At 57.5% G+C, this 23141-nt stretch overlaps 1 protein-coding gene across 5 annotated transcripts in view; it reads left to right on the forward strand.

The window, feature by feature from the left end:
- SMOC2 (SPARC related modular calcium binding 2) overlaps positions 1 to 23141 on the forward strand; it is a 167956-nt gene that overhangs the window by 36826 nt on the left and 107989 nt on the right. For all 5 annotated transcript variants that reach the window (XM_023254609.2, XM_023254610.2, XM_023254613.2 and 2 more), the window contains exons 2-3: positions 8721 to 8892; positions 19230 to 19336. In XM_023254609.2, the coding sequence (XP_023110377.1) occupies positions 8721 to 8892; positions 19230 to 19336 (279 nt within the window). The remainder of the gene's footprint in view (positions 1 to 8720; positions 8893 to 19229; positions 19337 to 23141) is intronic.

The following is a 23141-nucleotide window of genomic DNA, read 5'->3' on the forward strand; positions in this document are numbered from 1 at the left end:
TCTTCATCGGTCACATGAAGATCTGAGCGTGGTGTCCTCTGAGAGCCTTGGTCTCTTCATCGGTGCTCCCGAGGGCTTTCCCCCTGACCTCCAGGCCCTGGCAGTGTTCCTTCTGAAGGGGACGCCTCTGCACTTGCCCCTTGGGCGTGCGAGCAAAGGGCATTTGGCTCTTTGTGTCACGGGGAAGGGCTCTGGCTTTTTTGCACCTGTTTCTTTCACCTGGGGGTGTGGGAGTCGTGTTGGTGGAGACGAGTACGGGAGAGATGAAGGTGTCCTTGTCCGCTCTTTTCCTCCACGGAGCACTCCCCGCTTGTGCCCCGGGAGCACACACCTGCCTCCGTGGCGGGTGGGGCAGGATTCTTGCCGCCCGGGACCCGAGCGGGCCGTCACGGGAGCGCTCGACGCCACGGGAGCGCTCGGTGCCCGGCTCACTCACGTGGCACGTCCTTGTTAGAACCTGCTTTGTGCGCGGGCTGTCCGGAGAGCCCCGCGGGAACCAGTCCCGTGACCTTGTTAGCAGCTGAGCGTCCCTGCTGGCCGAGTCCGTGTGGGGCGCACGTCTCGTCCCAGAACGGGCGAGATGGCGAGCGCGGGGCAAATAGAGGGCTCGCTGCAGCAGGGAGCGTAGGCAGTATTTCGGACACCGCGTGGGTCTCGAGACGCTGGAGTTCGGGAACCGGGCCCTGCTCGGTCTTCATCCGGAGATCGGGGGTCCCTGCCCGTAAGGCGAGGTACTCACCCTCTGCGCTTGAAGAACGCAAACGCGGGAAGCGTGTGCGAGGCTTCCTGGCTCGTCCCGTCCCGCATGCCTGCCCGGGCGGGCTTCCTGGGGCCGCGTGGGCAGGTTGTGTCCCGCGGGCCCGCTCTTCCTGTCCCCCGTCCCCCTCTGGCCGCGTCTGCAGCGGGAGCGGGTTCGCTGCGGAGTGCGGGGTCCCCGCGGAGGTCTGGCTGGGGAACGAGTGATCTGGTGTCTCAGCTTTGGGATGCGCTCCCCCTGCCTTGCAGGCTACTTGGTGTCCTCTAACATGCACTTTAGTGTAATTTGCTCTAAATGCTTTGAAACGAGCAGGAGCCTGGAGAAAGGAACTGGCCGAACGCCTCGGAAAATGTCGTTTTATCAACGGAGTGGATTTGATAGCCCTAGGGAAGCGGGGGCCCGAAGCACCACAGCCGCGGCCCGTGGCCCCGGTTAGCTGCCTCCCAAAACTCTGGGGCTCCTGGGGGCTCCGGATCGTCCGGAGCCCGTCTCCGAACACCGAGGCTTGGCCGTCAGGGTTGCACGGCAGCACCGTGGACACCCGCCCGCCGGCTTCCCGCTGCCTGGCCGGGGAGCACCGCCGAGAAGCAGGGTCGGGGCCCCGCACACGGGCGATTCCCGGCACCGCCCCGGGCCTGCAAAGCAGGGTCTCGCTGCTGGGGCGGAGGCCAGGCATCCGCTCGGTCGGCCAGCTGCCCAGCTGACCGCGGTGCCGCCGAACTGCGGGGACCCCGGCGTGCAGACGGCCAAGGTCAGGACACCAGCTCTGACCTGGGCCCCGTCCGATTCCCAGGTTGATATTTTTTTCTTTTTCTGAGCTCCAGGAACACATATTTTATGTATGTATGCATTTGTTTTTATTTTATTGTATTTTATTGGATGTTATTTTATTTTATTTTATTTTTTTTTACTTATTTTATTTTATTTCATGTTAGTTAACATGTACCGGGGTGTTGGCTTCAGGGGTGAAATTCAGTGATTCATCACTCACATACAACACCCAGTGCTCATCCCAACGAGTGCCCCCCTCCCACCACCCACTTTCCCCTGCCCCTCACCCACCTCCCCTCCGTCAACCCTCAGTTTGTCCTCCATAGTTAAGAGTCCGTTTTTCTCTTAGTTTATTTTTCCTTCCCTCCCCCTATGTTCATCTGTTGTGTTTTCTGAATTCCACCTAGGAGTGGAATCGTAGGATACTTGTCTTTCTCCGGCTGGCTTATTTCACTTAGCACAATACCTTCTAGTTCCATCCACGTAGTTGCAAATGGCTAGATTTCATTCTTTTTCATTGCTGGGTAGTATTCCATCGTGTGTGTGTGTGTGTGTGTGTGTGTGTGTGTGTGTGTATATATATATATATATATATACACACCACGTCTTCTTTATCCGTTCATCCATCGATGGACACTTGGGCTCTTTCTGTAGTTTGACTGTTGTTGATAGTGCTGCCCCTTTATGTTTACACACTTCTCACTTAAACTATTTTATTTATTTAAAAAAAAATTTTTTTTAACGTTTATTTATTTTTGAGACAGAGAGAGACAGAGCATGAACAGGGGAGGGGCAGAGAGAGAGGGAGACACAGAATCTGAAACGGGCTCCAGGCTCTGAGCTGTCAGCACAGAGCCCGACGCGGGGCTCGAACTCACGGACTGTGAGATCATGACCTGAGCCGAAGTCGGCTGCTTAACCGACTGAGCCACCCAGGCGCCCCCTCACTTAAACTATTTTAACCTCTCACTGAGAATTGCTCTCCAGGTAGAATACTTGTTTTGGTGCCACTACAGGGCAGATCTGACGTCTGGGCTTCTCTGTGCCTCAGTCCGGAGATGTAGGAAGTGCCCACGAGATAAGGAGTGTGCCTCAGAGGGTGGTGGAGAGACCGTGAAGGTGTCAGGGTGGAACCCAGGCTTGCTCGCTCTGATGCAGTCACAGCAGACAGTGTCCAGTGTGAGTCTCCCCTCCTGAAGTTCGAGTGTCTGTCTGTGGCCTTGGCTCTCCATCATCCCTGCGCCCTTACGTCAGTTTGCTCGAATACCTTCTCCTTCCTCTGCAGTGTGTCCTAGTAATTCCGTAATGGGTTTCCCAGAGGTATATCAATACAAGCATTTATTGAGCACCAACTGTAGACCAACTGTGTGGCTGGGTTGCCAAGGCCGCACAGACGAACATACATCGTCTTTACCCCGTCCCGGGGGCTCTGAGCCGTTGATCGGATGTCCACTGTCAGGGTTTCCTATGTCCCAGCCTTGGCCTGTTTCTTAAGGCGGGAGCCCAAGAAAAACACATAAATCGTTGCGTATTCATTTGGCACGCTCCTCGATGCTTCCTGGGATTCTGGATAAAGAACTGGGACTTGGTTGTAGCTTAAACTAATGAAGATTGAGCCCAAGGTCCAGTGGACCTTCTGTAAACGCTTTGAAGTGATCCAGATATGGTGAGACCGTTTGGTGAGAGGGTGTGATGTCTAAGACTGGGAGTTCGGCTGCATGGAATCTTTATGGGGTATTTGTAGAATCCAAATCTGGCGTGGGCAGACAAGTCAAATCCGGTACTTGGAAATAATGGCAGATGTTGACTAAGGTGATTTTTTTGTTGTTCCCAAAGTCTCGCATTAAGGTTACGCCATCTGCACGATATTTTTAAAAAAATTTTTTTTTTAACGTTTATTTATTTTTGAGACACAGAGAGACAGAGCATGAACGGGGGAGGGGCAGAGAGAGAGGGAGACACAGAATCGGAAGCAGGCTCCAGGCTCTGAGCCGTCAGCCCAGAGCCTGACGCGGGGCTCGAACTCAGGGACCGCGAGATCGTGACCTGAGCTGAAGTCGGACGCTCAACCGACTGAGCCACCCAGGCGCCCCTGCACGATATTTTTTTAAGAAGAATTTTATGATAACCATGTTCTCATGGAATCTCACACAAACATAAATCTGGAGCAACGAATAACCCAAGAGACTTCTTGACTTACCTCTGAGAAGTGCTAAAAAGAAGCAAAAATACATGAATGTTGCAATTGCTATTGATGTGGAAGCAGGCGAGGAAAACAAAGAAAACGGAGGTGTTTGGGGAAAGGGAAGAGATTTGCAGAGCAAACAGTTCAGCACAACACGTGGCCGCCCTGAGTCGGGGGCTGGAGCCTAAGTCTCACCGTATGGCAGGTGGGGTCCATGAAGGGGCTGGAAGAGCTCCAGGAAACAACAGGTCTGGGGACCAAAGCCAGCACAGAGTCTCTAAAAACACAGAGAAAGTCTTCTGTCAGGGCGCCTGGGCGGCTCAGTCCATTGAGTGTCTGACTCTTGATTTTGGCTCAGGTCATGATCCCAGGGTCGTGCGATCAAGCCTTGGGTTGGGTTCTGCACTGAGCGTGGAGCCTGCTTGGGATTCTCTGTCTCGATCTCTCTCTCTCTCTCTCTCTCTCTCTCTCTCTCTCTCTCTTCCCCCCTCCCTCCCTTCCTCCCTCCCTTCCCCCTCTGCCCCTTCCCCTCTCGTATTCTGTCTCTCCCCACCATCCCCCCAAATCTATGTTCACTCAAACAGTGAAGGCAGCGTGGTAAAAAACAAGAAAGATAACGGTTTCTAGGCCTCCTGATTCCATCACAGTGTGTTTCCACATCACTCCCAGCCATAAGAAGCGTCTAGAACCTGTGTGCCCCAGCGTCTCAGCGAGGCCGTGGGGACTGCGTTTCCCCTGGCTGCTTTCAAGTCCTGAGAGGTGTGTGGTGGTCCCACACAGGGTGGAGAGTTTTCCCGGGGTTTGCTGCTCACACACGTGGCCTCAGCCTCTGTGTCACCCCATCCCACATCTGTCACCCCATCTTGGGTCCTCCTGTCACAGCACCCCTCTGCATTGACCCTGAGAGAAGGACTGACCCTTCATTTTCTTCCTGACTCTTCCTCCAGAAACCTGATACTTTCTCTTGACCTGGTGCTCACGGGTGGCCCTGGATGGTGTGGTGATTACGGGTGGTCCCAGAGGACCTAGTGATCATGTGTGGTCCCAGATGACACGGTGACTGTCTGTGGTCCCAGGTTTGCTGCCCTCTAAATTGTAAATTCTACAGGGGCAGGCCCTCCGTTGAGCCCCACCTTCCTGGAGATGAGAGGAGGTAGGCAGCAGTGACTGAATAATTATTAGGTAAGTTCAATTAAAGCTGCATCTGAATTGGCTTATATTACTTCGAGGGAACGAATGAATGAATGAATGAATGAACGGGTGAGTAAACGCAACGGCAGTGTCTCCGGGAGAAACACCTACAGTGGGCTGTGCTTCCCTTCCGCCTTGAGCGCAAGTCGTAGACTTTACGAGATCTCCACGTCGGCATCGTGGGTTTCCATTCTCTCATTTGCTAACGGCAGGGAAGGCTCAGGGCTGAAAACGGAGACGTTGCTCCTTAGAACGGGCTTGCGTTTGTGACCTCTCACACCTGTCCTTCAGTTGCTCTCAGAATTGCTTCCTCTGACGCGCCAGCCAGCGGTGTGCAGGCATCCCGACCCCCTGGCCGTGCTTCTGTCCCGCCCGATCCCCAGGGTCAACCTCGTCTGCAGAGGAAGCAAACACACTTAGGAGCTAGACTCACTGCCTAGTGGCCTCCGGGTTAGAAAGTTGATGCTTTTGCGAATCTTACAGCTGGAGACCTACGTATTTCTTGATGTTATGCCATAGCGTAAACAGTAGAAAGAAGTCTTGAATCAGTCTCACTGTGGGAGGATCCATCCATATGCAGACTTAAGGGATGCTTTAACCCGTTCCTTTAATGGTTGGATCTTGTTCTGACTTCCCCTCCGGCTTACACCCTTGCTTTAATCAAAATATAGACCGCGTTTTTGACCCATTTGCATCTGACCTGTCTGGCGTCCATGCAGGATCTCTCCCTCGGTGTCTGGACAGACACGGCGCGGGCACCCCCTGCTGCTGTCCTTGCCGTCGGGCACACAGCACTGCTTTGTAAAGATAAATGACATGGGGACCCCTGCAACTCTGAGGTTTTCCTTAAAATAGTGTCGCTCAAGGTCCTATTGATTCCTTTCTAAACTTGGCAAATTACCTTTTGTCTGAACTAGTTTGAAGACCCTCAACCAAGTTCTTTTAGTAGAGTGAGTTCTTGGGGTGCCTGGGTGGCTCAGTGGGTTGAGCATCCGACTCTCGATGTTGGCTCAGGGCGTGATCTCGTGGTTCCTGGTCCTGAGACCTAGCCTCCTGTTGGGCTCTGCACTGACATCACGGAGCCTGCTTGGTCGGGATTCTCTCTCCCTCTCTCCCTGCTCCGCCCCGCTCTCTCTCTCTCTCTCTAAATAAATAAATAGATGAACTTAAAAAAGTGAACAGTGAATTCTTTAAACTAGGACTGTTCTATTTCCCCTTAAGTGGCCTTGTTGAAGAACACAGCCCCGGTAAATGCACTGTCTCCTTGGAACATAATTGCTGTTAAAAATGGGAAGGGGGAGACACGTGCGTGAAGTGTGTGTTCTCTTATTTCTGACAAAGAATGGCTCCATTGTTAGTTCTGCACCATTCAATTATCCAGAATTATGGTCCAATTCCAAATGCCCGAAAACTAGGCTTTTTTTTATTACTGTGCCTGGGGGCGGGGCTGGTCCTGAGATCTCACAGGCTCACCTGTTCTCCTTGTTTCTTACACCGTCTCTGTCTCTCTTTCTGTCTTGTGTCTGCCTCTCTCTCTCTCTCTGTCCCTCTCTGGCTCTCTGTCTGTGTGTCTCTCTCTGTCTCTGTCTCTGTGTCTTTTCTCTGTCTCTGTCTTGTCTTTGTTTATGTCTCTCTCTGATTCTCTCTCTGTCTTGTCTCTGTGTCTCTCTCTGACTCTTTCTCTGTCTTATCTGTGTCTCTCTCTGTCTCTGTCACTCTGTCTTGTCTCTCTCTCTATCTTTGTCTCTTTGTCTCTGTCTCTGTCTCTCTGTCTCTCTCTCTCTCTCTCTCTCTCTGTCTAATCTGTGTCTCTCTGTCTCTGTCTTGTTTCTGTCTGTCTCTCTGTCTCTGTCTCTGACTCTCTGTCTTGTCTCTGTCTTGTCTCTGTCTCTGTCTTGTCTCTGTGTCTCTGTCTCTCTGTGTTGTCTCTCTCTGTCTCTTTCTCTGTCTCTGTGTCTATCTCTGTCTCTCTGTCTTGTCTCTGTCTCTCTGTGTCTCTGTCCCTGTCTCTCTGACTTGTCTCTGTGTCTCTTTGTCTCTTTGTCTCTGTCTCTGTCTCTCTCTCTCTCTGTCTCTGTCTTATCTGTGTCTCTCTGTGTCTTGTTTCTGTCTGTCTTGTCTCTGTCTCTCTGTCTCTCTGTGTCTCTGTCTCTGTGTCTATCTCTGTGTCTCTGTCTTGTCTCTGTGTCTCTCTCTTTGTCTCTGTCTCTGTCTCTCTGTCTCTGTCTTATCTGTGTCTGTCTCTGTGTCTGTCTTGTCTCTGTTTCTCTGTCTTGACTCTGTCTCTCTGTGTCTCTGTCTCTCTGTCTTGTCTCTGTCTCTCTGCCTCTCTGTGTCTCTCTGTGTCTGTCTGTGTCTCTGTCTGTCTGTCTGTCTCTCCCACACGACACTGTCAGGGCCCAGCTGTGTGGTGTGAGAGGAGGTCTGTCTTTGCGGAAGGACGAGGCAGGGACAGAGCCCCGAGAAGCTGGGGGTGACATTTCCGGGGGGCCGTTCTCCCTCCGGGACAGCAGGCCGACGCGTCGGCACCTCCCAGGAGCTGGGTGGCCCCCGGGGCGGGTGCGCCTCTGGGGCCGCAAAGTTAAAACGCATTTTGGGCAAAGCGGAACCACCGGGCCGGAAACTCTGTGGCCACAATTCAGTCAGACGTTCTTCGGCGCTCGCTTTGCCCGGGTTTGAGCACAGGAGCACGATTTGCACACCCCCGGGAAAGCGGCGACGCCTTTCCGCTTGCTTTTCTCTTCCTGGTGAGGCTCCCGGGGCTTCTGGACCCGTTCCCGCGTGTCCCCCATCGCGGACTCTGAAGGGGACAGGCCCTGAGCACGGCGCTCTCTGGCTCCGCAGGTGTTTCCGGGACAGACGACGCCACGTCCACCTGCTCACACGCACGCGGTGCCCGCGGGAGGCGGTGACGACCGTGGCTCTGCCCCCGGCGTTTTCCTTCAGCGCGGGGCTCGTGCTCACAAACCAGAGAAAACGCCACGCGGGGCCACGGGCGCCCAGAGGTGCCGTTTATGCCGTGGTACAAAGCCGTCCCACGCTGGACAGGCGTGAGGTGGGCCGCCTGCAGTGGGACCGTCCGCGCAGGGCCGGCGTGGGGGCAGCCGGACCACTGGAGGGCACCGCGGGCTCCGTGATGCCGCGTCGGGATGTCAGCAGGAGCCGACGCGGGATGGGGAACCCCTGCGAGCGCGGGCGCTGGGGGGCCGCCGGGCCCTCTGCACTGGCTCCTTCGCGTGGTCCCAGGCTCGCAGCCCCTGTGGCCCCGGGCGGGCAGACCCCTGACTGCTGGGCGTGCCCCGTGTCCCGGGAGCGAGCAGCCCCCCCAGGGCCTGGACGTTTATTCAGAAAACCATAACCTGAGCAAGTACGCGGGAGGGGGTCGCTGGGACAGGGAGGTGGTGAGGCGTCACCGCCTCCTGGCTCCTCCGGTGCCCTCCTTACGGTCCTAACTTCCAGGGTGACCATGAGACGTGGCGCACGCGGGAGGGAACTAGCGAGTGAATTTATAGATTAAAATCCCGGTCGCGTGGACGATGGAGGTGAAGCGGGTTTCCCGCACATCCCACTGCGGGATGGACCGTGTTATGCACCGTTGAGTCCGGAGCTCCGGGATCCAGCCACAGACGCTGGCTTGGAGACCGTGGGCCGTCGACCTCCCTGCTGGCCCGTGGCTTAGAGTCCTCGGGTCCCCGCGATGTCTCTGACCGCCGTCGGTTGCGATCGGCGGTGGCCTCGGGCCAACGTCCGTCTCCCGCTGCTCTGCAGAAACGCCTCTTTACATTTGTCTGGCTTCTTTTTCTTTCCTCCCCCAAGTTTTTGCGAGTGGATCAAGACAAGGACAAGGACTGCCAGCTGGCGTGTGCGGGTTCCTCACAGAAGCCACTGTGCGCGTCTGACGGCCGGACCTTCCTGTCCCGCTGCGAGTTCCAGCGTGCCAAGTGCAAGGACCCTCAGCTGGAGATCGCTTACCGGGGCAACTGCAGAGGTGAGCCGTGTCTGATCGTTCGCTCAGAGGCCGGCCGATCAACCGCTAAGCGTAAGGCCGAGTAGTTTGTTCTCATCTTCGCTACGTTTGTATGCGCAAAAACTCAGGGATTCCAGGTTTGTGTCAGGAAGGAGGGAAATTTCGGGGACTCAAGGGCAGAGGCACCTTTTACCTTGTTTCGTGCTCTTTTCTTAGGCTGGTTGGTGCCATCTCGACACACGCGTATCGGCGTTTCACAGAACACTTTCTGAGTGTTTTATTCTCACCAAAGTTAATCCTGCTTCCATCGGCCCTGTCTTGTCCCCCCTTCCAGCCAGGGGGACCTCACACAGCACCTGTGGGGTCGATGGCGATTTCTTTCGTGTTGATTTTACACGTGAAATTTTCGATTATCCTGATTTAGGAAGCAGATTTAGATTTAACTAGCACGCTCCGAGCAAAACACTGAAATACTTCCTATGTTAGTGAAGGGTTTGTCTCCACATAGTATGCTGATGCTTTGAGCCCCAACAGAGTTGCATTTAGAAAGAGACAGGGCACAAGCAGGGGAGGGGCAGAGAGAGAGGGAGACACAGAATCCGAAGCGGGCTCCGGGCTCCGAGCTGTCAGCACAGAGCCCGACACGGGGCTCGAACCCACAAACTGTGAGATCATGACCTGAGCTGAAGTTGGACGCCCAACCGACGGAGCCACCCAGGCGCCCCTCATACGCTTTTTACTAGGAAAGACGGTGTCTGGACAGTTGTGCGGGGATTCAGATGATTTTCATTTTTCGAGATACGTCTCTGGAGGCAAGGGAAACAAAAGCAAAAATAAACTATTGGCACTTTATCAAAATAAAAGGCTTCTGCATGGCAAGGGAAACAATCAGCAAAACTAAAAGGCAGCCTACGGAATGGGAGAAGATATTGGCAAACGACATATCCGATAAAGGGTCAGCATCTGAAATCTGTAAAGAACTTATGCAACTCAATACCCTAAGAACAAATAATCCAATTAAAAAATGGGCAGAAGGCACGAACGGACACTTCTGCAAAGAAGACATCCGGATGGCCAACCGGCACATGAAAAGATGCTCACCGTCGCTCATGATCAGGGAAATACAGCTCAAAGCCACACTGAGATACCACCTCACACCTGTCAGAATGGCTAACGTTGACAACTCAGGAACCAGTAGATATTGGGGTGTCGAGAAAGGGGAACCCTCGTGCACTGCTGGGGGGAATACAAACTGGTGGAGCCACCCTGGAAAACAGTATGGAGGTTCCTCAGAGGTTCCAGAACTACCCTAAGATCCAGCAGTCGCATTATTAGGTATTTACCCAGAGAATACAAGGACACCAGTTCGAAGGCATTCGTGCACCTTAATGTTTCTAGCGACATCATCTACAACAGCCGGATTATGGAAGCAGCCCAGATGTCCGTTGACAAGTGAATGGATGAAGCTAATGTGGCATGTATGCAGTGGAATATTACTCAGCCATCAAAAAGAATGAAATCTTGCCATTTGCAGCGACATGGGTGCGGCCAGAGTGTATCATACTGAGCGAAATAAGCGAGGCAGAGAGAGACAAACGCCATAGGGTTTGACTTGTATGTGGAATGCAAGAAAGGAAACAAATGAACAAAGGAAAAAGAAAGAGAGATGAGCCCAGAATGGAGTCTGAACTACAGAGAACACAGTTGAGTCACCGGAGGGGAGGTGGTGGGGGGGGGGGGAAGCAGGAAGCGGGTAAAGAGGACGTGGGTCGCGTTGAGCACCGAGGGTATGTGTAACTGCAGAATCACTACATTGTGCATCTGAGATATAACACTGCATGTTTACTGTGCTGGAACTTAAAAGAGTGATTTGCAGTGGGTCTGGCCAGAAACGGCATGACCACGTCTCACGGAAAAGTGGCCTCAAAGAAAAGTACCCGCGTGAGGGGTTCTTTTCCTCTGTTCTGTGTCTAATTTCTGCACTCTCATTCTGAACTCGTCAAACTGAGAAAAATTTGGACGCCTCGATTATAGTTTTACACGTCAGTTATCTGCGCTGAGAAAGGAGAGGCGATTTAGGAATAGATTCAAATATCAGGCGACTTGGTCTTCAGGGAAGCTTCTAGAAGCAGTCGCCTGTGCTGGCCTTGTCCGCGGAAGCACGCTGTGGGGGCGGTGGTAAAGTTTGAGTCAATGCTGCTTTCTCGTGCCACGTTCCTGTAGATGACCCCGATCAGCTGTTCTGCCGGAAGGCCACGGGGGAGCTGCCGGGGTTAGTCTCTGCCTTTGTGATCCCCAGCGGGCACCTGGTGGGGGGGGTTAGTTAGACCAGGGCCCGGGCCCCTGTCCTCCCTGGGTGGAAACCTGACGCAAAGGCCTCCCGAGGTCGCTCTCCAGAGCCCTTGACTCGGGGCTCCGCTCTGCCCACCGTGGCGTCCGTGCTGGGCTGCTTTTGGACGCGTGTGTCCTTTTTGACAATGTCATCGTTCCCCTCTTTGTATTTGGATCCAGCCTAGCTTTTCTGGGAAATTCCCTTGGCTGGGATTCTCATTCACTCCCCTCAACCAATTTCAGACCATAAATCTGTGACATAGAAAATGTGCTAAGGGGAGTGAGCAGACATAAAACTCACTTCACAAAAGCTGGTTCCACTGAAATCCAAGGGGTTAAAATAAAAAATAAAAAAAATGTATGGATGCCCGTAGATTTCAAAGTCAAGTTTATTTGGTGCTTCAGCTGGCAAGGGTGGCGAATATGAAGATTATTGACAGCGAAATTATTAGTCACACGTTTGTTTAAAATAACCGGGCGTCACGCACCCCTGATACGCGTGATGCATGATTTGGGAACAGCCCTCATCTCGTAGGGGACAGGAACCTGTGCCGCGCTGGGGGCTGCCCTGGAAAGGGGCTTCCAGGCTGCAACGGGACCGTCCCTGCGGAAGCAGCCTTCCGCCTGGATCCCGGCTCACGGTGGCGATCGGCCCCCGTCCAGGGGATGGGCTCCTTCGTGTAGACTGGCGAACTGTGCCATCGCTTACCAACGCCGTTCCCCTGCCCAGGGCTCCAACAGGGAGGAAACGGTTCACGGGGAGTGGGAAGAGGCAAAAGGGAGCCCCGGTGCGGATGGGGGCCAGAGACAGGAGTCCTGCCGGACTGGGGAAGTCATGGTACCGCCTACGTCCCTCTCAGGGCACGAGTACAGCAGATTCGACAGCACGGCCGGGTCAGAAGCTCGCGTCTCCGAACGGAAAGGAGGGGGCACGAGACCGAAGGTCCCCTTGCACCGCTTCACGTGCTACAAACAGCCGTCTGGGTTTTTCTCACATTGTCCCTGGGGTTGAAATAGTGCCAGTCTGGCAGATGGGCAACCGCATATTCTGAGGACGTTGGGTGGGTGGCAGTCCCACTGGCCTGTTTGGAATGTACTGGTTTGAAAACAACTAAAATGTTTTAGTCCACGTTTCATTAAGCTGGATTAAAATAGTTTATGCATTCGATGTCATGATCTAAGTGTTGCCCTTGAATAGAAATGCAGTGATTGGCACCGATGGATTTTTCTCCTATTTTCTTAGAAATTTTGTGGAGTTTGGGTTTTCAGAGCTTAGCAAACACATTAATATTTTCCCTTTGATCTGAGTCCATTGGGGCTGTCTTGCTTTTCGACAACATTTCTGGCATCCAGTGAAAAAGCCAGAAAACAAGGAGGAGGAACAGTCCAACAGGAGGCGTTGGAGCGACTTTGGGATTTCCGGAAGCAAAGTCATAGCGGAAACGGGACAGAAACAGCCCGTCTCGGGGATTCTGGGCCCCAGGAGTTTCTAAGAAAAGGAACATGCTTACAAAATGCTCCCGATCTCTCCCCATTCCTGTTTGCTGCCAGTGTCTCGTGGTCCTCGTCGTGGCTGGCTGAGCGAGGCCACGGTCTCCCCGTGCCACGGTGAGCACACGGCACGCGGGCCAGACGTGCGGGGCCTTGGCAACGTCCGTGTGGAGGCAGAACTGCGTGCCCGCATCGGGGACGGACGGATGAGTGGTTGTTGTTCTTCGTGACGATCGTGTTGCATGAACCCCGAGTGACACACACCCACGGGGTTTTCTTGGACAAGCGGTGACTATAAGTAGAAGCCAGAACACGTGCTTGTGGGGCCTCCGTCCGTGGTCAGTCCCTGCCGGGACAAATCCCGGGTCATAGTGCTGTCTGGGGAAACCTGCTGGCCCATCCACAGAGGCCTCCCGCCACGGCTGCCTGCTCGGAACCTTCCCCACAGCCCTGCGGAGACCCGTGGTCCCTCTGGGCCTGTTGGTGGCGGTGGGAAAAGCCACTGGGGGTGGCGCCTTGGGGAGTGTTACCTCGTAGCTGGCGAGCTGCACCGGGGACCCTCCCATGATGGGGAACACACAGCAGAGCCCGCGGCCTCGATGGGGACAGACCCTGGCGGCCCCAGCGCCTCCCTCTGTGGACGTGCGGTCCACGGGCTGCCCACGGAGGGACTTCTTGCTGACACTGGGCTCTGAGCGGCCAGATCCCCAGGAGGGCAGCCCAAGCGCTGGGCACCTGTGTCCCGGAAACCCAGCGGGAAGCAGCGACCTGCAGGGCAGCGTGAGCGGGGCGTGTCGTCCCCGAGGATTTCTGCGGAGCCCGGAGGCGTCGCTCACCCCCGCTGGGCTTGGTGTTGGCGTCTCTGAACGCCCTCTACCTTTCCGTTAGTTTTGCTAAAAATGTGATGTAACCGCCCCGCAGCCCGAGACTCCTCCACAGTCGCTGGCCTCTCCTCTCTGCCTGTTTGTCCACGTGGGCGCTCGGAACGCAGACATCGGGGCCCCCGAGGGGTGGGGCGGTGCCGGGAGGTCCCAGCGCCTGCCCTGCACACTTCCCAGTGCTCTGACGCCCGCTCAGGTGTGAGAACTGCAGATTCAGCCTCGGTTTCTCTCACCGGCTGGCTGGGGCTGCACGTCCACACCAGCCTTCTCGTCTCTAAAACAGGGTGGTGGGGCCAGGTGAACACTAAGAATTCTTTCTGTTCAACCATTTTCCTAATCATGAGAAGGCTCCTAACAAGCCTTGATTTACACGCGGAATGTAAAGAAACAGGCTCCTTTCACTTCGGGGGCGTCGCCTTTGGGAGGCCAGAGCCGTCTGGGTGTTTCCTGTAACTTCACCAGGAGGCTTTGTGAACCCACAGCAAGCGTCCGGCCCCAGAGTGTGGTTTGGCTACGCTAAGTCAGCTCTTAGCCTGCTATTATTTTCTTCAACAAAACAGAGATTTCTGTAAAAGAAATCTACGCGGGATGTGTGGAATGTGTGTGTGCATGATTGTGTGCATGTATGTGTGTGCATGTGTGTCTAGTGTGCACATGTGCATGTATATCTTTGTGTGTTGTGTGTATCTGTGTGTATGTGTGCATGTGTGTATCTGTGCATGCACATGTGTGCATATATATGTGTATCTGCACATATGCTTGTGTGCTTGTGTGTATGTATAGGTAGCTGTGTGTATTGTGTGTGCATATATGTGTATATGTGCATGTCTATGTGCATGTGGGTGTGTATTGTGTGTGTGCATATCTGTGTGTGTGTGCATGTGGGTGTGTATTGTGTTGTACGTGTGCATGTGGGTGTATATTGTGTGTGTATATCTGTGTGTGCGTGTGCATGTGGGTGTGTATTGTGTGTGTGCATATCTGTGTGTGCATGTAGGTGTGTATTGTGTGTACATGTGCATGTGGGTGTATATTGTGTGTGTATATCTGTGTGTGTGTGCATGTGGGTGTGTATTGTGTGTGCATATCTGTGTGCGTGTGCATGTAGGTGTGTATTGTGTGTGTGCATATCTGTGTGCATGTGGGTGTGTATTGTGTGTGTGCATATCTGTGTGTGCGTGTGTATGTGGGTGTGTATTGTGTGTGTGCATATCTGTGTGCGTGTGCATGTGGGTGTGTATTGTGTGTGTGCATCTGTGTGTGCGTGTGCATGTGGGTGTGTATTGTGTGTGTGCATATCTGTGTGCGTGTGCATGTGGGTGTGTATTGTGTGTGTGCATATCTGCATGTGCATGTGGGTGTGTATTGTGTGTGTGCATATCTGCATGTGCATGTGGGTGTGTATTGTGTGTGTGCATATCTGTGTGTGCGTGTGCATGTGGGTGTGTATAGTGTGTTTATATCTGTGTGTGCATGTGGGTGTGTATTTTGTGTGTGCATGTGCATGTGGGCGTATATTGTGTGTGTATATCTGTGTGTGCGTATGCATGTGGGTATGTATTGTGTATGTTTGCATATCTGCGTGTGCATGTGGGTGTGTATTGTGTGTCTGTATACCTGCGTGTGGGTGTGTATTGGGTGTGTATTGGGTGTGTATCTGTGTGTGCACGTGCACCTGTGTGTCTGTGCATATATGTATGTGTACCCGTGTACGCATGTGTATGTGTACAGATGTGTGTGCGTGTGTGCATCTGTGTGCACAGATGGTGAGTAAAAACCTCTGGGCCACCAGACAAGAGGAGAGATCAATCGTGCACTGTTCTAAAAGGAACTTGACAGCAAGGGAGTTGTCTGTGTGTGTGTGTGCAGATGTCTCTGTGCGTGCACATGTGTGTGTACACGTGACTCTCTCCTGCATCCAGTCTTCAGGCGGGGTCCTTGTTCGTGCTACGTGCCGTGTCGAAGCTGCACTTCCTTCCCACAGGCAGGCCACCTGAAGTAGCCGTTGCAGAAAGCAGTGTCCTAGCACTTTCGTCACATCTGTGCGTCTCTCTTGCAGAAACCCTACGCCAGTCACGTTCACCTTCACTCTTTTATGGCGTTCTAACAGGTCCGAGGTTAGGAACGTCCTTCCTTGCGGACTAAAGTAGACACGACGGGAAGCAGCATCATTGCTCGCACGTTCCAGCCGCGGTCAGAAGCACAAGACTCTTTGGAATGTTGCGTGAAGAACGGTCTTCCCTGTGCTCCACCCACACGCGTGTTCCCGCAACGCTGGCTCACCAGCAGAGCCGCGAGCGACAGCGCAGCGCCGGGCCGGGCCCGGGAGCGTGGCACTCAGACTCCGTAAAGGGGACGTGGTGACGGTTGCACGGTGGTCTCGTTTGATGCCCTGATGCTCGCGGTTATCAGTTACCCGGCAGATGGTTGTGACCGGTCGTCTCCTGTACAAATGTTGCACAGACTCCGAATACTTCGATACATTCTTGCAACAGCTTACAGCCATGTAGGTTTTTTCCTGTATGGCTTGGCAACCCCAAGCATGTACTCGAGGTTTTCCTATTATAATTTGTTTCTGTCTTTCTGCATTTGAAACGATAACACTTATGTAAAAGGGAAACTCTGTTCCTTCCCCCTCCCGCTCCAGAGCGCTGCGGTCACGGAGTGGTGCCGGAGGACGTACGGCACCCCTGCCCTCGCCGAGCGGCAGTGGCTCGGTGGACGGGGCGCCTTGCTCGCCCTTCTGGTCTTGCATCACCGCACACCCACCGACGTTAAGGAGGCACAGAATGTTCTATTTATGCGAAGAGCGTGGTGGTGCCGAGTCCTCCATTTTCCTCGGAGTCTGGCCTTTGAAATTATGGGTGGATAAAATAGTACAACCTTTGAAATCCCGCGTCTGCCTTCACTGGATGCCAGCAAAAATAAAAGTGTCTCATAGGGCCATCATTTCTGAGGCCACCGCCCAGGGAGAGTGTGCCTCCTTTGTCTGGTGGCCTCTGCTCATCCGGCTCCCCTGCCCTGAGGCCAACCTCACCCGGGCCGGGCCTGTGCCGGGCATGGGCACAGAGCCGTGAGGGCGTCTGGACCTCAGAGAGCACACGGCACCAGGCTGAAAGTCAAAACCACTCGGTAGCCATTCCAGACCGAGTCACCGGCCAGAAAAACATCCAGCCTCGCCCCGCATCTTGCTGGGCTGAACACTTGGATTTCCGTAAAGGGGGGCGTTCGATTCATCCCGAGCGTGTACACGTTAACAAGGTAGGGGTTTAACGTGACCTTACGGCCGCGGCGGAGAGCGTCAGCGATGCGGGATCACCTGTAGTGCTCTGTGGCGCATGGAACCCAGAAGCGCTTGCTGAGGAGGTGGGTCTTGTGTGAAATGTTCCGACCACGATGAAGGAAGTAACACGCTGAAGAGAGCACAAGGGAGGCGTGACTAATTTTGAGCGAAATCCCTGGCATTTTGCATATTTCAGGAGCATTGATCTGGTGGGTGCCGTCCAGACCCTGCTCAGTCGTGAAGACCGTCATTCAGAAGATCTAGGAAAGGGACACCAGGCCGGCGGTGGGAGACGGACGGCACGTTCGTTCAGTAGGTGGTCACGGACTTAACTTCGGGGGACATCTGATGCCGACTCGGCCGTTCCGGGCCTCAGAGTCCTCTTTCCTGTGACTACACAGCCTGCCATGTGCCAGACAAAAACTTGGAATTTAGTCTCCGTCAGACGTGAGCGCTGCCTGTCCGAGGACGTCCGATCAGCGCTAAGCGCAGAGTCTTTGAAGGAAGTGCGTCCAGGCCAGGAACGAGGCCCACACGTTGTTTGGAAAATGTATGCTCTTCTGGCACGTTCCACGATGGTTCAAGTATCAGAAGTGATTTGCGATTCCGTCGGGACCCTGGTGGAGACCGTGCAAGCTGGAACTCCCGTCGCTTTTCCTTTTAGACGGTCAAACCACAGGTTGTGCTAAAAACACGAGGACACAAGTCCAGCAAAGCGGTGATTTGTCCTCAGCTAAAACACAGGCTGCATTAAAACCACATGTTGCCGAGTGCCGGCTGGCCAGGCCAAAGCGGAGATCCACACACGAGCACCGGCCTGGAGGGAAGAGCGTCTTCTGCAGCGCGCATGCCCGTGACACACGGCGCGGCCGGCGGCCCGGGGTCCGCAGAAGCCGGGGACGGGGATGTTCGGCAGCAGAGTCTGTATGCAGCAGGCCGATGCCGCTGGGGCCGTGGCTGCGGCCCCGAGCCCCGCAGCGGGTGCCCAGAGGGCACGCAGTCAGGGCCAGCAGGATTTGCTACCAGACCACGAGAAGTCGCCATCTAAAGCTGTTGGCCAGGGCACACGTTTGAAGAAGCAGCTCTCGGAGTCCAGAGGCCCCTTCAGATCGAGACAGCCTGTTATTTAAATCTGGAAACACTTGGGGCGCCTGGGTGGCTCAGTCGGTTAAGCGTCCGACTTCGGCTCAGGTCATGATCTCGCGGTCTGTGAGTTCGAGCCCCGCGTCGGGCTCTGTGCTGAACAGCTTGGAGCCCGGAGCCTGCTTCGGATTCTGTGTCTCCCTCTCTCTCTGCCCCTTTCCTGTTCATGCTCTCTCTCTGTCTCAAAAATAAATAAACGTTAAAAAAAATAAATAAATCTGGAAACACTTTAGAAACACGGGGAAAGCCTGTCTTTTCAAGCTCTAAAACTCACATGAGCTACGTCGCACGGCGGCCCAAAGAAGGGAGCGTGAACTTGTGGTGGCGTGTCGGGGGGCGAGAGGCCCGTGGGCGACGCACGTGGGTGCTTGGCCACGCACGCCGTGCTGCGGTGTCCAAGGGGCTCGCACCCCGGAGCCCATCCCAGGAGGCCTGGGGCCCGCAGCGGGAGGCGCTGCCCGCCGGGCCCCCGTGTCGCACGCAGGCCGGTGCGGGCTGGGGGGGGGTGGCGGAGAGGACGGCAGCCTCGCGCACGAGCCGCCACGTCCCTCGTGCACACCCGCGTGCCCGTGATTGGTTTGAGGGTGTCCGTGTCCGGAAGGAGACGAGACGCACTCGGTGTTTTTAGCCGCTTCCCTTCTCACCGACTTACTGGGTCTCAGGAGACGGCTTCCTGAGGAGCAGTAGGAACTGGGTGCTTTTTATCAGGTTCTGCCGCAGTATCGCTAATGCCAACACCTGAAAGTCTGGGACAGAGCGGAGGGCGGGCTGAGGGTGTTTGGCTTTTCATCTGACACGCTGTCAGATTTTCCTCCTGGAGCTGGAGGGGGCAGGACCTTAGTATCGCTTTGAGACCCCGGGACAGTGCGACACACGCGAGGGCCGTTGTGCAGGTCCCGCCGAGGCGGTCTTCAGGTGGGGCGGGTGTCCCGGGCCGGCGCGGTGTCCGAGGGCCCCCACGTGCGGCCTGGACCCGCAGAGAGCCCGCCTGCAGCCGGCCGCGGCCGGAGCTTCTTCGTTTCCCAGGAGGCAGCACCTGCCTTTTAGCAGGACGGGCAGAGCGGCTTCTCTGAGCCTCGGCTCCCTCGCTCATCGAGTGCAGAGCAAACCTGCTCCCGTCACCTTCCCGCCGGGGGCGCTGCGACCCCGCGCCCCCACGTGGCCCGGTGGCTCACACGCTCGTGGGTCCCGGTTGTGTAACTGGTGCGTGTGCTGTGCTCTCCCCGCAGACGTGTCCAGGTGCGTGGCCGAGAGGAAGTACACCCAGGAGCAGGCCCGGAAGGAGCTGCAGCAGGTGTTTATTCCGGAATGCAACGACGACGGCACCTACAGCCAGGTGAGGCCCTTGGCCCCGTCCGGTCCCCGCAGCGTCTGCTCCCAGCTGCGGGGGGGGGGGGGGGGAGGGGGTGTCCCTGGGGGCCCCCGTGCACAGCTGGGAAGGGAGGTCCTGGCGGGGCTGTTACCGCTGGCGGTGGTCCTGGTGAGCTCACTCACTCACGCCCGTCCCGGCGCAAGTGCCCGCGTCGGGGCCGTGCCGCCGGCCGCTGTCCCCGGGCGCTGGCCTGGCCCAGCCCTTCCGGGAGGGGAGCGGGCCCCACTGACCCCGGGCCTTCCGTGGGAAGCAGTCCTAGTTTACCACGCCTGGGGCGGGTGCGGGAAGGCGCAGGCCGCCGGTGACCCTGGCGCGAGGTGGGTTTGTGACTTTCCTCCCACCTTGTTGGTCAGAGTCAGTCAGGAAAATAACCCAGTTCTCTGTCTTACGTGTGGCCGAGTCTTTGCTGTCAACACCACTGTTCCCCATTGAGGCAAAAATCCCTGAAGTGCGGGGCTAACGAACACAGCCCTTCGCAGAGAAACAAACAGTCTGCTGTCCGATAGTGACATGAACGCTGTGCTTTTATATCACTGGGCCTCCGGGGGCCTGGCAGGGGCTGGAGTGGGGGAGAAGTGGGCAGAGGCACCGACAGCAGGGGATGCCCTCTCTGGCGTGTGTCTGTGTGGATGGAGGAGTGGGGGTGGGGGGGAGAGGAGCTGGGGCTGGGAGGGATGCTGTGGAGACTCAGGGGGGCAGGTGGGGTGCTGGGGAGACCCCAGGGCTAGGAGGTGGGCAGGATGCTGGGGAGACCCGGGGGGGCAGGTGGGATGCTGTGGATACCCGGGTGGAGGGCAGGGATGCTGGGGAGACCTGGGGGTGCAGGGGAGGTGGGAGGGATGCTGGGGAAACCTGGGGGTGCAGGGGAGGTGGGCAGGATGCTGGGGAGACTCGGGGGGGCAGGTGGGGTGCTGGGGAGACCTTGGGGCTCGGAGGTGGGCAGGATGCTGGGGAGACCCATGGGGGCAGGTGGGATGCTGTGGATTCCTGGGTGGGGGGCAGGGATGCTGGGGAGACCTGGGGATGCAGGGGAGGTGGGAGGGATGCTGAGGAGACCCGGGGGGGCAGGGGAGGTGGGCAGGATGCTGGGGAGACCCGGGGGGCAGGTGGGGTGGTGAGCAGACCCCGGGGCTTGGAGGTGGGCAGGATGCTGGGGAGACCCTGGGGGGGCAGGTGGGATGCTGTGGATACCCAGGTGGGGGGCAGGGATGCTGGGGAGGTGAGAGGGATGCTGGGGAGACCCAGGGGGGCAGGTGGGGTGCTGGGGAGACCCCAGGGCTAGGAGGTGGGCAGGATGCTGGGGAGACCCGGGGGGGGAGGTGGGATGCTGTGGATACCCGGGTGGAGGGCAGGGATGCTGGGGAGACCTGGGGGTGCAGGGGAGGTGGGAGGGAAGCTGGGGAGACCTGGGGGTGCAGGGGAGGTGGACGGGAGGCTGGGGAGACCCAGGGAGGTAGGTGGGATGCTGGGGAGACCCGGGTGGGGGGCAGGGATGCTGGGGAGACCCTGGGGCTAGGAGGTGGGCAGGATGCTGGGGAGACCCAGGGGGGCAGGTGGGATGCTGTGGATTCCCGGGTGGGGGGCAGGGATGCTGGGGAGACCTGGGGATGCAGGGGAGGTGGGAGGGATGCTGGGGAGACCCGGGGGGGCAGGGGAGGTGGGCAGGATGCTGGGGAGACCCGGGGGGCAGGTGGGGTGGTGAGCAGACCCCGGGGCTTGGAGGTGGGCAGGATGCTGGGGAGACCCCGGGGGGGCAGGTGGGATGCTGTGGATACCCGGGTGGAGGGCAGGGATGCTGGGGAGACCTGGGGGTGCAGGGGAGGTGGGAGGGATGCTGGGGGTGCAGGGGAGGTGGACGGGAGGCTGGGGAGACCTAGGGAGGCAGGTGGGATGCTGGGGAGACCCGGGTGCGGGGCAGGGATGCTGGGGAGACCCTGGGGCTAGGAGGTGGGCAGGATGCTGGGGAGACCCAGGGGGGCAGGTGGGATGCTGTGGATACCTGGGTGGGGGGCAGGGATGCTGGGGAGACCTGTGGGTACAGGGGAGGTGGGAGGGATGCTGGGGAGACCCGGGGGGCAGGTGGGGTGGTGGGGAGACCCCAGGGCCAGGAGGTGGGCAGGATGATGGGGAGACCCGGGGGGGCAGGTGGGATGCTGTGGATACCCGGGTGGAGGGCAGGGATGCTGGGGAGACCTGGGGGTGCAGGGGAGGTGGGAGGGATGCTGGGGAAACCTGGGGGTGCAGGGGAGGTGGGCAGGATGCTGGGGAGACTCGGGGGGGGGGCAGGTGGGGTGCTGGGGAGACCTCGGGGCTCTGAGATGGGCAGGATGCTGGGGAGACCCATGGGGGCAGGTGGGATGCTGTGGATTCCTGGGTGGGGGGCAGGGATGCTGGGGAGACCTGTGGGTACAGGGGAGGTGGGCAGGATGCTGGGGAGACCCGGGGGGCAGGTGGGGTGGTGGGGAGACCCTGGGGCTAGGAGGTGGGCAGGATGCTGGGGAGACCCAGGGGGGCAGGCCGGATGCTGTGGATTCCTGGGTGGGGGGCAGGGATGCTGGGGAGACCTGGGGGTGCAGGGGAGGTGGGAGGGATGCTGGGGAGACCTGGGGCGGCAGGGGAGGTGGGCAGGATGCTGGGGAGACCCGGGGGGCAGGTGGGGTGGTGGGGAGACCCTGGGGCTAGGAGGTAGGCAGGATGCTGGGGAGACCCAGGGGGGCAGGCGGGATGCTGTGGATTCCTGGGTGGGGAGCAGGGATGCTGGGGAGACCTGGGGGTGCAGGGGAGGTGGGAGGGATGCTGGGGAGACCTGGGGGGGCAGGGGAGGTGGGCAGGATGCTGGGGAGACCCGGGGGGCAGGTGGGGTGGTGGGGAGACCCTGGGGCTAGGAGGTGGGCAGGATGCTGGGGAGACCCGGGGGGGCAGGCAGGATGCTGTGGATTCCTGGGTGGGGGGCAAGGATGCTGGGGAGATCTGGAGGGCAGGTGGGATGCTGGGGAGACCTGGGTGGGGGGCAGGGATGCTGGGGAGACCTGGGGGTGCAGGGGAGGTGGGAGGGATGCTGGGGAGACCTGGGGGTGCAGGGGAGGTGGACGGGAGGCTGGGGAGACCCAGGGAGGCAGGTGAGATGTTGGGGAGACCCGGGTGGGGGGCAGGGATGCTGGGGAGACCCTGGGGCTAGGAGGTGGGCAGGATGCTGGGGAGACCCAGGGGGGTAGGTGGGATGCTGTGGATTCCCGGGTGGGGGACAGGGATGCTGGGGAGATCTGGGGGGCAGGTGGGATGCTGGGGAGACCCGGGTGGGGGGCAGGGATGCTGGGGAGATCTGGGGGGCAGGTGGGATGCTGGGGAGACCCGGGTGGGGGGCAGGGATGCTGGGGAGACCTGGGGGTTCAGGGGAGGTGGGCAGGATGCTGGGGAGACCCAGGGGGGCAGGTGGGGTGCTGGGGAGATCCTGGGGCTAGGAGGTGGGCAGGATGCTGGGAGACCCAGGGGGGCAGGTGAGATGCTGTGGATTCCCGGGTGGGGGGCAGGGATGCTGGGGAGACCTGGGGGTGCAGGGGAGGTGGGAGGGATGCTGGGGAGACCTGGGGGGGCAGGGGAGGTGGGCAGGATGCTGGGGAGACCCGGGGGGCAGGTGGGGTGCTGGGGAGACCCCGGGGCTCAGAGGTGGGCAGGATGCTGGGGAGACCTCGGGGGCGGGACGGACGCCGTCCCTCCCTCCTCATCGTGGTCTGGGCGCAGTGGGGAGACACCGAGCCTGTCTTGGGAC

Source organism: Felis catus, chromosome B2 (genome assembly GCF_018350175.1).
Source record: "Felis catus isolate Fca126 chromosome B2, F.catus_Fca126_mat1.0, whole genome shotgun sequence".
Classification (NCBI taxonomy): Eukaryota; Metazoa; Chordata; class Mammalia; order Carnivora; family Felidae; genus Felis; species Felis catus.